The following is a 14,626-nucleotide window of genomic DNA, read 5'->3' as shown; positions in this document are numbered from 1 at the left end:
TTTCTCGCTCTTGCACTCTTAGAAACATGCATGCTGTTATTTCCATCAAAAGCACTTATACCCCTCACTCATTCACCCATTTTAATTTAAGCACTTAGGAAATCTCAAGAGCCCTTTATTTAAAGCAGACCTGGATGAATATGTGGTAGTATCTGATCTGCTGTCAAACTAAGAGTTTATTCCAGGTAAATCTAAAAAAAATATGTTTTCAACCTTCTTTTCCTGGAAAAAAACCCACAAATCTAAAAAATCTTTTGAATATCTTTTACTCTGACCCTATAATGAAACATTTTGTTTTAGGATAGAGTTGGCTCCTTGTAAGGGAAATAAAAGCACCTCCAACCTACCAAAATGTAAAGCTTGCATTTTTTTTTTTGAAGTAAGAAGATTGAAAACATTTCAAAAGTTTTTGCTGGGTTTACAAATCGATGTCCTGATTTTCCCCTTTTCTGTCAGCTTGAAGAATTCACAAATTCGTAGCAAAATGAAAAAAAAAATCCAGAGGACTGGAAACTTCCATCCCTCCTTTACATTTAAAAATGCTTCTTGACCCCTTTCCAGCTTATGGTCAAAGAGGCTGCCTTGGCTGGGATTCAGTTCAGAGTTAGGATGCTCAAATTATGCACCTAAATTCAAGTGTCTCCAAATTATACTGATGGGAAGAGGAGACAAGTGCTTTAACCCCAGTTTAACCCACCGTAGCCTAAGCCATGACACTGCCGAGGACCCAGAGCCATTTCCAGGAAGGCAGGTGGAGCTGGGATGTCAGCGATGCTCCCACACATCCGGAGCTCGATGACAGTCCTTGGCCACACCACCGTGCAAGAGGGTCTCTGGAGGAGCCTGACCCACTCTTTGTGGTGGTGCTTCTTAACCAGAATTAAATACTTGTAGACAGCTGGATGAGGGATTCAGATTAGCAGAGCTGCACACGGAAGCATGTGGGTATAGAGGGAATACTCAGACTGCCCAGATGTATAACGCTACAATTACATACCTGCTGTCCCAAATTCCCCTGCAGACTGGGGCTGAGATCTGGGAATCGTCTTGCTGGGGGCAGCAGGATACCTTCTGTCCTCAAACTCAGCGTCTGGCTGACCGTGCTGGGATGCAGTGCTAGCACAGACCTGCACAGCCCTCTGCCCCTTCCCGTGCCGGGGACCTGGCTATCAATTTTTGGAAAGCAAGCAGAGCGGAGTTCAGCAATATTAGGCCGTGCATTAGCAGCTGAGCTGCTTTGAGACCCCGGCATCTGCAAGTAATTTTGTGAGCAGAAAGGGGGCCCCTTACGCTGAGCTAAAGTGGGATCAGGCTTATTATTATTAGGGTGGAGACGTTAAAATGAAAAGCACGCTGCTGTTTTCTTTGCTGCAGACTTTGTCCGATATTTAACAAGAAAGGAGGTAAGAGATGCCCCATTCTGACAGACAACTAATGGCAGGGTGTCCTCGTTAATTCATCCCTGGGAAACACAGCGGTACTTAGCATAAGCATAAAACCCAAAGCAAATACACTCAAGGAACATTCCATGAGGACTGGGAAATACCCCCTGGAAATGTTGCCTGGAATATGTTCTCCTATTGATGAGAAATATTTCCAGGCATCAGAGAATCTCTCCCTCCCCTTTCTCCCTCCCTGCTGACTCCCAGTGTCAGTGTAGCAAAGGACAGTGACAGTGAATGTCCCAGCTGCAGGGACAGCCCTCTCCAGCCCCGTTTACCTTACCTCCACAAAGAGTTTCTCAAGCAGACAAGGTCTTGGCGAAGGCAATCCAAGCCTATCTTCCTCAGGAGTGCAGGCATCCAGGACTGCCTCTTCCCCGGCTTTATCCATCCTCCGTGGGACCGAAGTGCTGAGCCACAGGAAGACCCTGTGAAAGGTTTGCAAAAACCACCCAGAAAAAGAGGAGATAAAGGAGCTCAAAGGGAGGGAGACAGACAGTGGTGCAGCAATTGAGCTCCTAGAACATCTGGGATAGGTGAATCTGCTGTCCCTGGGAGCATCCCTCTTGCCCAGGACCATGAAAGGGACATGCCAGCAGACTGGAAAAGCAAAGGATGAACCTCTACAGGTCCTGCTTGGACGAGGAGCTCCCCATGTCCTGTCCTCCTGGGCTTTAACAGAGACAAGTAATAATGGACATCTATGGAGTCTGGAGCAATTTCTACCATACATCACTTTATGGACAGGAGGAAAGTCTCAGAGTTCATCTGTGCTCCACTTCTGCCTCTAAGATGCTGCTGCCTGCAGAGTGAGCAAAGGAATGCTGACATGTGATTCATTTTCCCATCTTTCCTGTTACATCCATAGGGCTGAGGGGGGTGTGTGTGATTTTGGGTGGTCCATCCAAGGCAAATCATCACAAACTCCTTAGCTTCGGATCACACCTGAAGCCTTAGCCAGGGACGGAGGCAGGCGTGCAGGGGGCTGGTCAGAGGGTGTTGCCACTAACGATCAGCTTGTAGCAATGGCCACGCATGGGCTGACGCTCAGGAAAGGAGCTCTCCTGGTTTATCTGTCCTTCCTGCACTTCAGCTCCTGCGCACGGACGCAGGCAGAGAGGCTGACAGGTGCTTTTGGGAACACCGCGGTATCTGCATGCCCATGCAGCCCCTCTCTCTCTCCTGCTGCGCCCCCCGACAGCCCCACACACCCTGTCCCTGTGTCGGGGATCAGTGAGGGATGGCTGCTCCCCGTGGGGTGGGGAGCCATGGGGAGCCCTGCGCAAGCAGTGCCATGGGGTGCAGCCTCTCAGGGGCTGTACGCAGCAGGCAGAAGCCCCATCCGGGGTTGATGGGGGCCATTAAGGCTTACTGGTGCCTTCAGGACCCCATTGCTCAGCCCAGGAAAACAACAGCAGGAGACGCTTTGAAGAGAAGAGCAAGAACCGCTCATTCCTCCCTCACCCTGCCACGAGAAGCAAATGGAGTCATCAACCGCGTCACCCAACATGGAGCTTTATTGTAGCCTGAAGTCATTGATTATAAATTAACAATACAAACAGGCAAACCTGTGAGTAAGATTCGATTTGGATCTAACACTCTCCCACAGGGAAGCCCAGGTTCTTGTGGTGTTTCCCAGGCTCTGCGTCTCTCCTTCACGGTAGATGTGATGCACAACCCATTTTTGCCATCTGATTAGAGACTTTACAGCCACCTCTTCCATATTTCACGTTCCCCCCTCCTCTCTCTGTTCTTCAACCTACCCCAAGATAGTTAAAGCTATTATAAGTTAACTCAATCTAAGTAACACATTCTTTGTCGTGAGGTTTTTCTACTTCTTTGCCCGTCCGCTCTGATGGGGAAGTTCTGGGTCCTGCAATGTTGGCTGAATAAGTGTGTGCCCTTGACTATGCACGATGCACTGCAGCTCATCGATGCGGCAAAAAGGGTCTTGGTAACCTCTGCCTGCAGCCCTAGGCTAACACCATGAGCAGTGACCGCGAATAACTATTTTTTAGGGCTGCTTAGCTTGTAGTTCACAAGATCAACATTTAGTTTCCTCTCGTAAGTCCTTTCTCCCCAAAGCGAGCTCCCATCAGTGCTGTTCTCAGGTCTCCTGCAGGGACTGGCTTTCTGCTCTGCAGACGTGTCTAAGAGCAGGTGAACTTCAGCACAGGTACAATGATGGCTAATTCTTGCATGACTTTAAAACCCTGTGGCCCTCCTAGCATAAGTTGTCCTCTACGGTCAGACCCTCACTGTTGAGTCTGCTCTGTTCCTCAGAGGCCAACGCACGTAAAGAAACAAGAACAGTCTGTATCTTATTCCACTTGCAAGGCATTTTATCCCATTTTTCAGAGGATGAAAAAGGAGAAAATCTCGTGACTTGGCAGGGAAGGATCTCCACATCTCTGCCTCCTACTTCTGCCTTTGGTTTGCAGTGACTTGGAGGAGGTTGGTGTCTTTGAAACAGCAGCTCCCCAGGGAAGATGCCAGACAGAAGCAGAAAAGACAGAAATCAGCTTGGGGTGCAAAAACAGAGTAAACAGCAGGGCTCTGCAATGTCCCCATGGGCCAGCAGTCCTTTTGCAAAGGGCAGCAATAGGCTGTAATCGCCTCCCGTGCAATTAGCAGAGAGCTACAGGCCTGCACTGCCCACCTCACCCTCCCCGTTGCAGGGGCTGCTCTCATTTTCAGGCTAACGCTGGCCCTAGAGAAGGAGATCACAGGTCTTTCTATGCCCTTGTTTAGAAAATCTGCAGGTGGGGAATAGTCAGAAGCTTCAGTCCTTTGAGGCAGATCTCTCATGTTTCCTTTGTTCCAGCACAAGAAATCACGTTCAAGGAAGGAACCGTGCTTTGGGTCAGGAGATGTGGACAGTGGCTCCAAGCGTGTCTTGGCTACAGGCAGTTCAGGTTGATAACCTGGTCCCCTGTGGTGCTACCTGGTTGCATCACTTTGGCCCTGGATGTGATGAGAGGTAGCTAAGGTGGTAGTCGTGGTGAGTAAATACTCATTCCCCATGGAGGTTCCTAGTCTCCATAAACCGTGTGTAGAAGTATGTGATACTGAGTGGCCTGTTGCTCACCCAGTTTTCACCCTGGTCTTTCTCCTCTCCTCAGTCCCCATCTGCGGTGACACCGGGCTCCCTGCAGCCTGGGATTCTCGAAGAAGTTCTCATGGGAACTATCACTTTCTGAAAGGGCAAGTAAACATCCCAAGGCACTTATGTTGGAGCAGATGTTTGCTCTGGCTCCAAAGACCCTCTCTTTCCCACCGTACCAGAACATGCTGAGCGCCAATCTGCTCCACTCGTCCCTTCGAAGCATGGAATATGCACTCTTGCTCAAGTGCTCCCCAACACAGCCTGTCTCCATCTCTCCTCCAGACATGTCGTGCTGAATGCTGGAGACAGAACTGATGCTGAGATGATAGACACAGATAGTCAACGAGTCAACGAGGTGATCAAAAAAAGTCCCACAGCCAAATCCCTCCTGAAATCCACAGAAACAATGTGCATGGCTGGAAATAGGACAGCAATTACCTCAAGACAAGGCCTATCTGACCCAGTGTGCAAGACCAGAAGATTTCTTTATAAAAGTCATCAGAGCGTGGATGTCTCTTCTTCACTTTGATTTAACTCCATTGGTTTCAGCTTGACCACGCTGAATTTACTGTATAGACCCAAAGACAAAATCAGACCTTGTGGGGCACCCTTTTCACCTGGTGACTGAGACTGCTCAGTGAAGGCTTACAGATGTGGTTTTCTGCATAAAATCTGTGCAGTGGAGAATGGGGCAATGATTTGCATTCTAAGCATTTTATTATTATCTGGGAGCCCTTTAATGGGTTTAGGGAGTGTGGGAAAGCAACAGAAGCTCGGCAAGGAGGATTGTAAATATGCCCAAGTGACTCGCACCTGGGGTACTGGAAAACACATATATCACACTAATTGTTATTCAGTCTCAGGTGCTTGCAGGAAAAACACTTGCACTTAGATGACATAAGTCTGTGATGGACTCAGGGACACCTTATCCAGCCGCTTGAGAATCCTGGCCTGTTGTTGAAGAAGATCAAAGCATAGTGCGAAAACTATGCCTGTTTGAACCCTTTAAATACCAGCAAGAACAGGGAGTCCGCGTGTGCTCTCGCTAACAAGGACTCTCTCGCTGCCAAGGACTCTTGCTAACAAGGACTCTCTCTCGCTCCGTGGTGCCCGCGGCCCCTGCTTGCGTGCCTCTGCCTGGGTGTTGCTTTGGAGATTCCCTGGTCTGTGAGGTATCGAGATTGAACTTGTTCTTTGCCTTTCACCCATGGTTTTATGGTTGTTCCTGCGTCCTGCCTGCATCAGCTCAGACAGGGAGAAAAAGATGAAGGCTATTTTGCTACTGGGAAGGGTAGGGAGTATGGATTTGGCTTTCTTCAGTCCACAGATAATCCATTTTGAGTCTAGGAGCTGGGATTATTCTGTAGTCTTGATTCAAACCCAACACAACCATCAGCAGCACACACCAGAGTTAGCAGCCCGAACTATCTGCAAGTCATCTCTTTGGAGGTGCCTTGAGGAAGTCACAGTGTAGTGTCCCAGGCAGATCCTGGTGGTACCCAAGGAAGACTCCCTTTGTGCTTTGAGCATTGTGCTCCCACAGGTGGGACACTGAGGGTGGAGTTTAGCTCATGGATGAAAACACCCATACTTAGGGCATTGTTTCAGTTTCTCATACCGTGGTGTCTGGTGCCATTTGAGATGCCCTAAGATGCCCTTCCTGGCCACCAATTGCTCATCCATAAAGGTCAAGGCCTCCCATTAGGCCTGTGTCCTAGCCCTATGCAGACACCTTAGGCCGCTTCACACGATACCTACGTGTGGGTCACTGATGGGACCCCTGTGGTCAGTCTGTGGTGGTGTGAGCTCTCAGTCCAGTCGGTGGAGACCTACTCAACACAGTCAGCAGAGCCTGGAGGGCTCTTCACCAACAACACCCATTTGGTTACCACTGGTATGCATCTTGCCCTGGCATTGTTCATCTGCTTCGTCATGGACAGAATGTACTGTGGTTCTCTCACTGTTAGCTCATGAAAAAACCAACCAACCAGAAAAGAGGCTCGCTGTTTCTTTTTTTCTTTAAATATTTTATTGAGGAGATATTACAAACTATCAGTCCTGATTTTCCCCAGAAGCTGGGACATCCACCCTGGCCGTGCTCAACGGTGAGAGATCCAGTGATGTCCAGGAAAACTACTGACATTGACTCACTGCACTCTTTATGTGCAGGGACACAATAATACAACTGGCAAACCTCTCATTCCTGTTCCCCTTACTGGTAAAAATCTCTACAGCCCTACGTCAGGCTAATGAAAGGGAAATAACCGTCAGCCATTTGGTGATTACTTTCTCATTGAAGGGCTCTGCTATACCTCTGCCCCTCAGCGCGCCTAACAGAGGCTGTTTTGCTTCGTCCCTTAGGCTGCCCTCAAACACCGTAAGCTTATTGTTTTCCCCTATACGTCTGTCTTTTCTGCTCCAGAAATGAATCTCCACCCGGTCAGAGGGACTTGAGAGGACGCTTCATATCAACCAGTTTGCCTACAGGTTATAGGCTGGCGCTTGGATAGATGGAGACAGAGATAGGCTCCTTCAGATGCTGTCAGAGCTTGCTCTGCTGTTTGGAATCATATCCTGGGCCTGATTACACCAAAGGCTGAGGAAGTCTAAACACCAAAATTACTCTGTGCTTTTGGGGTTCGGCAGTTGTGCTCCGTGTTGGGCTTGAGTCATCACAAGAAAACACCTCCACCCAGTGGTGTCCAAGTAGCTGGTAAAGGCAAAGCTCAAACACAATTTTCCCTGTTCCCTTCCTTCCCTCCATGCCTCAGTTTCCCTGCCTGGAGAGTGGCTGCTCCAAGTAGGCAGTACAGATAACCATCAGCCTGGGCTTGAAGCACCACAGCAGGTAGTTGCCCCACATCATGCTGCAGACTTTCAGACGCCTCCAAGAGGCATTTGCCTCCATCTGCAACACGGCCAGGGAAAAGGAGGAGGTGTGTGTCTCAGGCATGGCGAGAGGGTGTCTTTTCCTGGACAAAGCCAAAGAGGTAGAGCTACCTTTTCACCATGGAACACTTTTCTACTTGTCTCTTGTACTCCACATTTTACAGCAACACAATGAACCCTAATATGCGTCTTTGCTCTGCAGTGCCCAGGAGGCCACATAGCAGTTGGTGCAGAGAAATCTTGGGGAGTGGCTCAGGGGATTGTGGATTCCCCCCACATCTCCACTTCACCAGGGTCTTTCAAGACACAAAGATCCATCTGACTTGGGAACACTCAAACAAAATCATCAGCTGTGAGCAATAAAGACTGCTGAACTGTCCATGCTTTTGAGTAGCTGCACAGTCTGCTTTACACCAGGGAGAGGAAGGAAAAACATCCCAACCAGGAAAGATTTTCCAGTTCTCTAATCCATAAAGTCTGAAGATTTTTTCAACTATTCCTGCTTCTTGGTTTGAATTCCCTAAAAAAAGTCAATATCCCACCAAGAGCTTCACAGGTAGGGAAGGAGGTGACTGAGAACCAGCACCAGTGTCAGCTTAAGCTGGTGAAGACACCAATGCCTCTGGGACTTGTGGTGGCAAAGCCGCCTGCTCATCAGAGATGTAAAACTCCATGCTAAGAAAAGCCACTCTCATTTACGTCCACACAGTGAGGTTGTGGGGGCAAAAACCAGAATACAATCTGCCGGCCTCTGGGCTAGCTTTGGAAAAACAGTCACTGATTTTGCATAACTTACTTTTAGGGACCTGGTTTAAGCCAATCTGGGAGCCTGGTTTGGGGGATTCAAGGCTTAAAACCCTGGTCTGGCTGGCAGTAGTTTATCCCAATACCACCCAGTTGACTAGAGTCCGTCAGCCCAGTAGGATCAAGGTGTGGATCAGAGCTACAGGAGGGGGAAGAAGACAGTTGGCCCTTGCTTTAACCCTTGCCTAGATGGAAGTGGTTCCCTTCAATTTTCTCAGAAACACGGCAATATAATAAAAATACATCCTACCTGGTCCTCCTGGCTACGTATTGCCCACAGAAGACAATTTTGGCATACACAACTTTGGCAGGCTTCAGAGGCACAAGCATACCGTTAGGAAGGATGCCAAGCTCTTATCCCTGCATCTCCAAGTGCTCTGAGGAGGCTTGGCTCTCCAGCCCCATCTCACAGCTGTGAGCAGGTGGTACCCTGAGGGTTGTACTCTGAAAACAGCAGCAGAGGACCAATTTCCATCAATACTCTGTCCCCTCAGGTTGACCTCCCCACCCCCAGATACTGCACACATAAGGCCAGCAGAGTTTGTCTCCATCATTCCCCTTTCCCGAAGGACTTTCCCCCAGAAGCAGGCACCAGACCCCCTCAGCTCTCCTCTTCACTCTTCATGGTGGCCAGAGCTGTCTGCTCAGTGTGGTGGGGTTCACCGCCGGTCCTTGTGGCCTCCCCCTGTTTCGCACAGGGAGCAGTTCCTTCCCGTGTGTGGATTTTCTGGTGCCTCCTCAGGTACTTCTTCAGCCGGTAGCGCTTCCCACACACCCCACACTTGTAGGCCCCACCTCGGGAATGGAGAAGCTGGTGTTTAATAAGATGACGCTTCTGAGGGAAGCATTTCCCACACTTGGTGCACTTGCAAGGCCCCATGCGGACATGGATTGTTTGGTGCCGGAACAGGTTGGCCTTCTGGTTGAAGGTCTTCTCGCACTCAGGGCACTGGTAGGGCTCCTCCTTGGTGTGAATCCTCTGATGCCGAACCAGGTTTGACCGCTGGGTGAAGCTCTTCCCGCACTCGGTGCATTTGAAGGGCTCGCTCATGTGGACTCGCTGGTGGCAGATCAGCTTGCGGTTCATGCGGAAGCTCTCCCCGCACTCGCTGCACTTGTACGGCCCCTCGCTCGTGTGAATCTTCCTGTGTCTGGTCAGGTTTGATTTCTGATTGAAACTCTTCCCGCACTCAGGGCAGGGGAATATCTGTCCGCCCTTGGGAGCTCCTTTTGCTGAGGGATCTTTCTTGGACACAGATTTGTCCTGGTTCTCCAGCATCTCCTCTTTGGTAGGCTGATAGCATTTCTTCTGCTTCCTCTTTGGGCTCTGGCTCTCGTGGTGGTTGGCCTCCACACCAGGTTCCTCTTTAATTTGGATCCCCTGGATAGCACCGAGGTTTGGCTTCTGCCCATAATACATCCCAAATTCAATGCTTTCCTGTGGTTCTTCCTTCATATGGAGCACCCAGTTACTGGCTATAGGGATTTCCCGATCATACTGCCCATCAGCATCTTCCTTCTTAAACCGTCTCCCCTGACCCATCAGTGGCATCTTTGGATCCAAGAGCTTTCCATAGTCCGGGTTTTCTGGTGGCTCTTCCTTGATGTGAGGTTTCTGGCAGGCTATTGCAGTAATGTTTGCTGTGTCATCAGTGGGTGGGTCTGTTTGCTCCTTTATCTGGATTTTCCAAGGAGGGCTTTTTGGATTAGATGGGTTTCTAGGTATGCTGCATCCCTGGGCTACATTGCCTTCCCGGGACATATTCTCCAACATATTGTCCTCTGACATAAAGGCAAAATCAGGCTCCTCTTTAATCTGGATGACCTGGAGAGACACACCATTGATGCGTCCCTCAAGTAGCTTTTGCTTAGCATGGTTCCTCTGGTGGACGTTGAAATACCGCTTGGTGCTCAAGCTCTTCCCACACTCCGTACAAATGAAAGGTCCCCCGCGGAGGTGTATCTTCTGGTGGGCCAGCAGTGTGGCACTTTGTCCAAAGCACCTGCTGCAGTCAGGGCATTTGAAGGGCTTCTCTCGCTTGTGGATCTCCTTGTGGGCCGTGAGCGTCCCCTTCTTCACAAAGCTTTTCCCACACTCGGTGCAGGCGAATGGCCTCTTCTCTCTGTGGGTCCGCATGTGGATGTTGAAGTAGATCTTTGTGCTCAGGCTCTTGCCGCACCGAGCACAGAGGTAGGGACCACCCTTAGCGTGTGTCTTCTGGTGGGCGGCCAGGCATATCTCCAGGCGGAAGCAGCGCCCGCACTCCCCACAGCAGAAGGGCCTCTCTCCTGTGTGGATGCTCTGGTGGGTCGCGAGGTGGCCCCGGGTGGTGAAGCGCCTCCCACACTCCCTGCAAGTGAAGAGCTCCTCTGCCGTGTGGATCCGCTGGTGTCTCTTCAGGTTTCCCTTCTTGCTGAAGGATTTGCCGCACTCCTGACACGGGTGGGTCTTTAGCACCACGTGCTTAACCAAGTCTTTCATGGCAGCAGTGCCTTGCACCCAGTGGTGCATGGTGGGGCTGCCAAGCAGCCGGCAGGTACAAAAAAGCCACAACGTTATGGGGATGGACTGTCTGGGCGGATACAAAGACCATCAGGACACACACATTAAAGTGTGCTGCAATGGATGCACTTTGCTCCCCATAAAGGAATGGGTGCTGCTGCTGTACGCCAGCTCTGGGCCCACAAGGAGTGTGCGGTCTTCCTCATTTCTCAGCCTCCTTCCACCTCAGCTTGCAGACGCAATGTCTGTAACTCCACCTCCTGCCTCCTCTGATCTGGCATTCCTGGAGACTCGGATAGCCGGCCTGAAAAAATAAAGGAAAATTATTAAGTCATTATTTCCTCTCCACCTCCTGTGTTCGCTGTGTAAACACAACGGGTGGCACCTTGGCTGCTCCATGGGAGACTGAACCTGAGACCTTTGAAGCCACAGGCTCGCCTGGACTCCAACAGAGAGAGCAGGAACAGGCTCATTTCCCCTGGCGATGGGGGGACCTGTGACACACTCACTGCTGCGGTGACACCGAGGTTTCGGCTCTACTATTGCTGCACTAGTGATTGACTCTCAGAATAGTCCTCTGTCCTTGACCAAGAAGATTTATAAGTAAATCAGCTAATCAATTAATGCACTTTGCCGTAATTGCTGTAATTAGACCCATTTTTGATGAGTGACTGTGCAGCAACCAAAACCCCCCAAACCTAGAAGAAAACCAAACTGTGTACCATTCGCAAAACTGGGATGTGCTGCTCTGTACCGGCAGACCTCCATGCACAGGGGAAGGAAGTGGTGTCCTCGGTGGGCAGTGGGAGAGGTGAGATGCAGAAACCTGAAGTGACTTTGTCCTCCTCAAGAGGGTTCAACTGACAGCCGGATCAGGGTCCTATGTATTTCCATTAGAAAAATAACCAACAAACAAACAAAAAACAGGGCCAACGGAGATGTGAGCAACGTCTCCTAGCAAGACAGTGCGTTGCAACATGGAAAAGAGCCAGAAAGATGACAGGGAGGAAGACAGTGGTGCTGGAGATGACTGTTAACAAGAGTATGCGTGGCTGGGCAGGCTTTTACTGGTGGTACTGATGGCTGAAGGTGCTGCTGCCAAAATCACCAGTTATGGGGCAAGCTGCCAGGGAGGACACAAGCTGTCAATGAAATCGGTCCCTGGTGGTCTGGGTGACTGGGAAGGCTGCGGATAAGAAGATGAGTCCCTGGGGAGCCTGTCACTGAGGTGCAGAGGGCTGGGGAGGGGGGATGCCATGGGTCAGGGGACAAGCTATGGGACATGTGGAGCATAAACATCCAAGAACAACTGGGACGCAGAGTTTGGAGCTACAGAGGAGAGGTCCAGTTTGGAGCTCCTCCTACAGTTTGGAGCTCCTCAGAGGAGAGAGGTCAGGGTGGTGAATGAAGTGGGCAGCTATTTCAGATTTCAGAGGGCAGTTATAAGAGGGAAACTGACTTCAGATTTAGTCGCGTCGCTTGTGTTTCCCCTTCAGCTGACCCATCTGGATCCCCACCGATGCTGGTGAGGGCCACCACCGAAGCACAACGGTGATCCTGTCCAAGCTGGATTTTCCACGCTAATACAGAGGAACCACAGGAAAACAAAAACAAAAAATAAACCCCCAGCTACCTGCAAAATTGTACTGAGCCAGGGGAGAGAAAACACACCCACTTGGAGCAGGACGTGGGTTTAGTGTCAGCCTGTGACAGACCCCCTCCCTGGGTGGGGGGGCAGCTGTGTGACACCTACACCAGCTTTTAATTCAGCAGCCAAAGCCTCAGCGTCGGCCAGGCTGGGAAGAGGACTCAAAAGGGTTCAACAGTGTATTTTTACCGAGGAAGGTGATTAACCCCCTGAGCGGGTAGTGGATTTAGCCTCCCCCCACCAAGGACCCTCCTGTCAGGTCTGGCCGATGCTGCGGGGACGCAGCCAGAGTGGGTGCCGGGTCGCTGCCGTGTCCATGGCCTCTCTCCTCGCCATGGATGCTTGCACTGGTCCCCCAGAGCAAACAACTCGCTGGCAGCAAGGTTTCAATTGCCACTGGGTTTTGGCAAAAAGGAACAAATCCCTGAATTCAGATCTGGGTAAAAGAAGAAATTCCTGCCTACTTTCTTCCTTTAATAATTTTTTTTTTTTTTTTTTTTTCACTATCCAGATCCTACAGATCCAAAATCCTGCTTTTTTTCCCAGCTCCGCAACCCAGGTTTGAATCAAGGGCAGAACCAGATGCCAGGGAGTCGTGGATTGGTCTTTTATTTGGGCTACCGGGGCAAATGAAGGGCGGTTGGCGGAAAGCATCTTACCTGAGCCGACCATCAATCTCCGGCTGGCATTTCTCTCCGCCGGGGCCGCCTCAGCGGCACAACGGTCTTTGCCACTTGGCTGCAAGTTGTGTTGCAGCTGCAGCTGGGCTGACCCAAAGGAAGTCTGTGGCCAGAGCAGTGAGAGCTACCGGAGGAAGGGTGAAGCGGAGCAAAGACAAAGAGCGAAGGCTGGAGGCGCCCGGGGAGGGCAGGGGGATGCTCGCCACTGCGCTCCCGGGAGGGATTTTCTCGCCACCGCCAAGGTGCTGGCGGGAGGGCGGGGAGGGAGAGGAGGGGAATTTCTCCCCAATGAGTCTTTCTTCTGCACCGCTAGATCGGTGGGAAGCTGGAAGGGTCCCCGGCTCGCACTGCCTTCTGGGAATTGTAGTTCTTCCCACCAGCTCTGGTCCTCCATCCTGCCCTCGCTGCCCTGGCAGCCAGTGGGTCAGGATCGGGCCATTTCTCTCCTGCCCCAGCTGAGAGCAGTTTTTTTTTGTTTGGTTGGTTGGTTTGTTGGCTTTTTTTTGGTTTTGTTTTTGGTTTTTTTTGTTCTCTTTTTTTTTTTTTTTATTTGGCAAAGGAAAGCATCCCTCAGTGCTGCAAGCATCTTTCTTCCCTCCCAGGCTGTCTGTCTGGGACCTGCTCCAGGAAGCGTCAGGAGAGGGAAGATGCATTTCAGGGAGTATTTCTGTGTCTCCAGCAGCTTGCAATCCCCCTGGGGCGAGGGAGCAACCAAGGCTGGTGCCTGGCTACCAGCAAAGGATCACTTTTAACGCTCAGAGAAAGCAGAGAAAGCAAAAAAGAGAAAGCAGATTTGACAAGGGTGGACGCTGATGGACCAGATTTGACAGAGTGATGACCACCACCTGGGAGAGGTTGAGCCCCAGCAGGACCCCGGAGAAAGCACACAGACCTTCCTGGAGATGTCCTGCACAATGAGGCTTAGAGACCCAGCAGGGAACTCTAGCCCAGGATGCTTCTCTGGGAGGGTTTTAGGAGCATGTGCAGGATGAAAAGCTGCTTCAGCATGACTTTTCCCTGGGGCAGCGATTGGGGGCTGTCCCATGTCTCTGAGGTTGGACAATAACACTCAGTCCTGCATAAGCCAGCACCTCCAAGCCTATCCTGAATGTGAAAACAAGGCTGCAAACATGCTATTCTCCCCTCCTTTGACTCAGGAAAACTGAGGCAGGGGATGGCGAGGTGCCTGGCTTAGATCACAGAAGGAAATTCAAGGTTATGGGTTCCCTGGAGTTCAGATCTAGTCTACACACTGTATGTGCCTTGGTTAAAGTCAGCTGATGAATTTCCCACTCCAGTACAAACCAGCAGTATGAGACAGCAACACCAGTATGAAGCCAGCCTGTATCGCGGTCCAGTGAAGAAAGAAGTCATACAGATCTAACCATCTTTGTACCAGTACATGCACAGCAGAAGACACACAAGCCTCATTGAGTTTGCCTTTACTGAAGGTCTTTGACACATGAAAATGCCACAGCAGGTCCTGAACAGACAGGAGAGACCACGATGGTAGTCCACAGTAGACCCCAGGTATGCTGAGGCAAGATTCCTTGT

The 14,626-nt window shown here is 50.6% G+C and overlaps 1 protein-coding gene across 2 annotated transcripts; it reads right to left on the bottom strand.

Moving 5' to 3' along the window:
• Positions 1-2,948: 2,948 nt before the first annotated feature.
• On the bottom strand, positions 2,949-13,946 carry LOC141738582 (uncharacterized). Of its 2 annotated transcripts, none has more exons than XM_074574001.1 (2): positions 13,052-13,946; positions 2,949-11,048 (listed from the first exon to the last, which is right to left on the bottom strand). In XM_074574001.1, the coding sequence occupies exon 2, from the start codon at positions 10,751-10,753 to the stop codon at positions 8,843-8,845; it is 1,911 nt and encodes a 636-aa protein (XP_074430102.1). In that variant the 5' UTR covers positions 10,754-11,048; positions 13,052-13,946; the 3' UTR covers positions 2,949-8,842. The 2 variants fall into 2 exon arrangements, with proteins under 2 accessions (XP_074430102.1, XP_074430103.1); XM_074574002.1 differs by lacking the exon at positions 13,052-13,946 and adding an exon at positions 11,467-11,564.
• Positions 13,947-14,626: the final 680 nt, after the last annotated feature.

This window comes from Larus michahellis, chromosome 2 (assembly GCF_964199755.1).
Source record: "Larus michahellis chromosome 2, bLarMic1.1, whole genome shotgun sequence".
Taxonomy (NCBI): domain Eukaryota; kingdom Metazoa; phylum Chordata; class Aves; order Charadriiformes; family Laridae; genus Larus; species Larus michahellis.
This window is presented reverse-complemented; position numbering and strand designations above follow the sequence as displayed.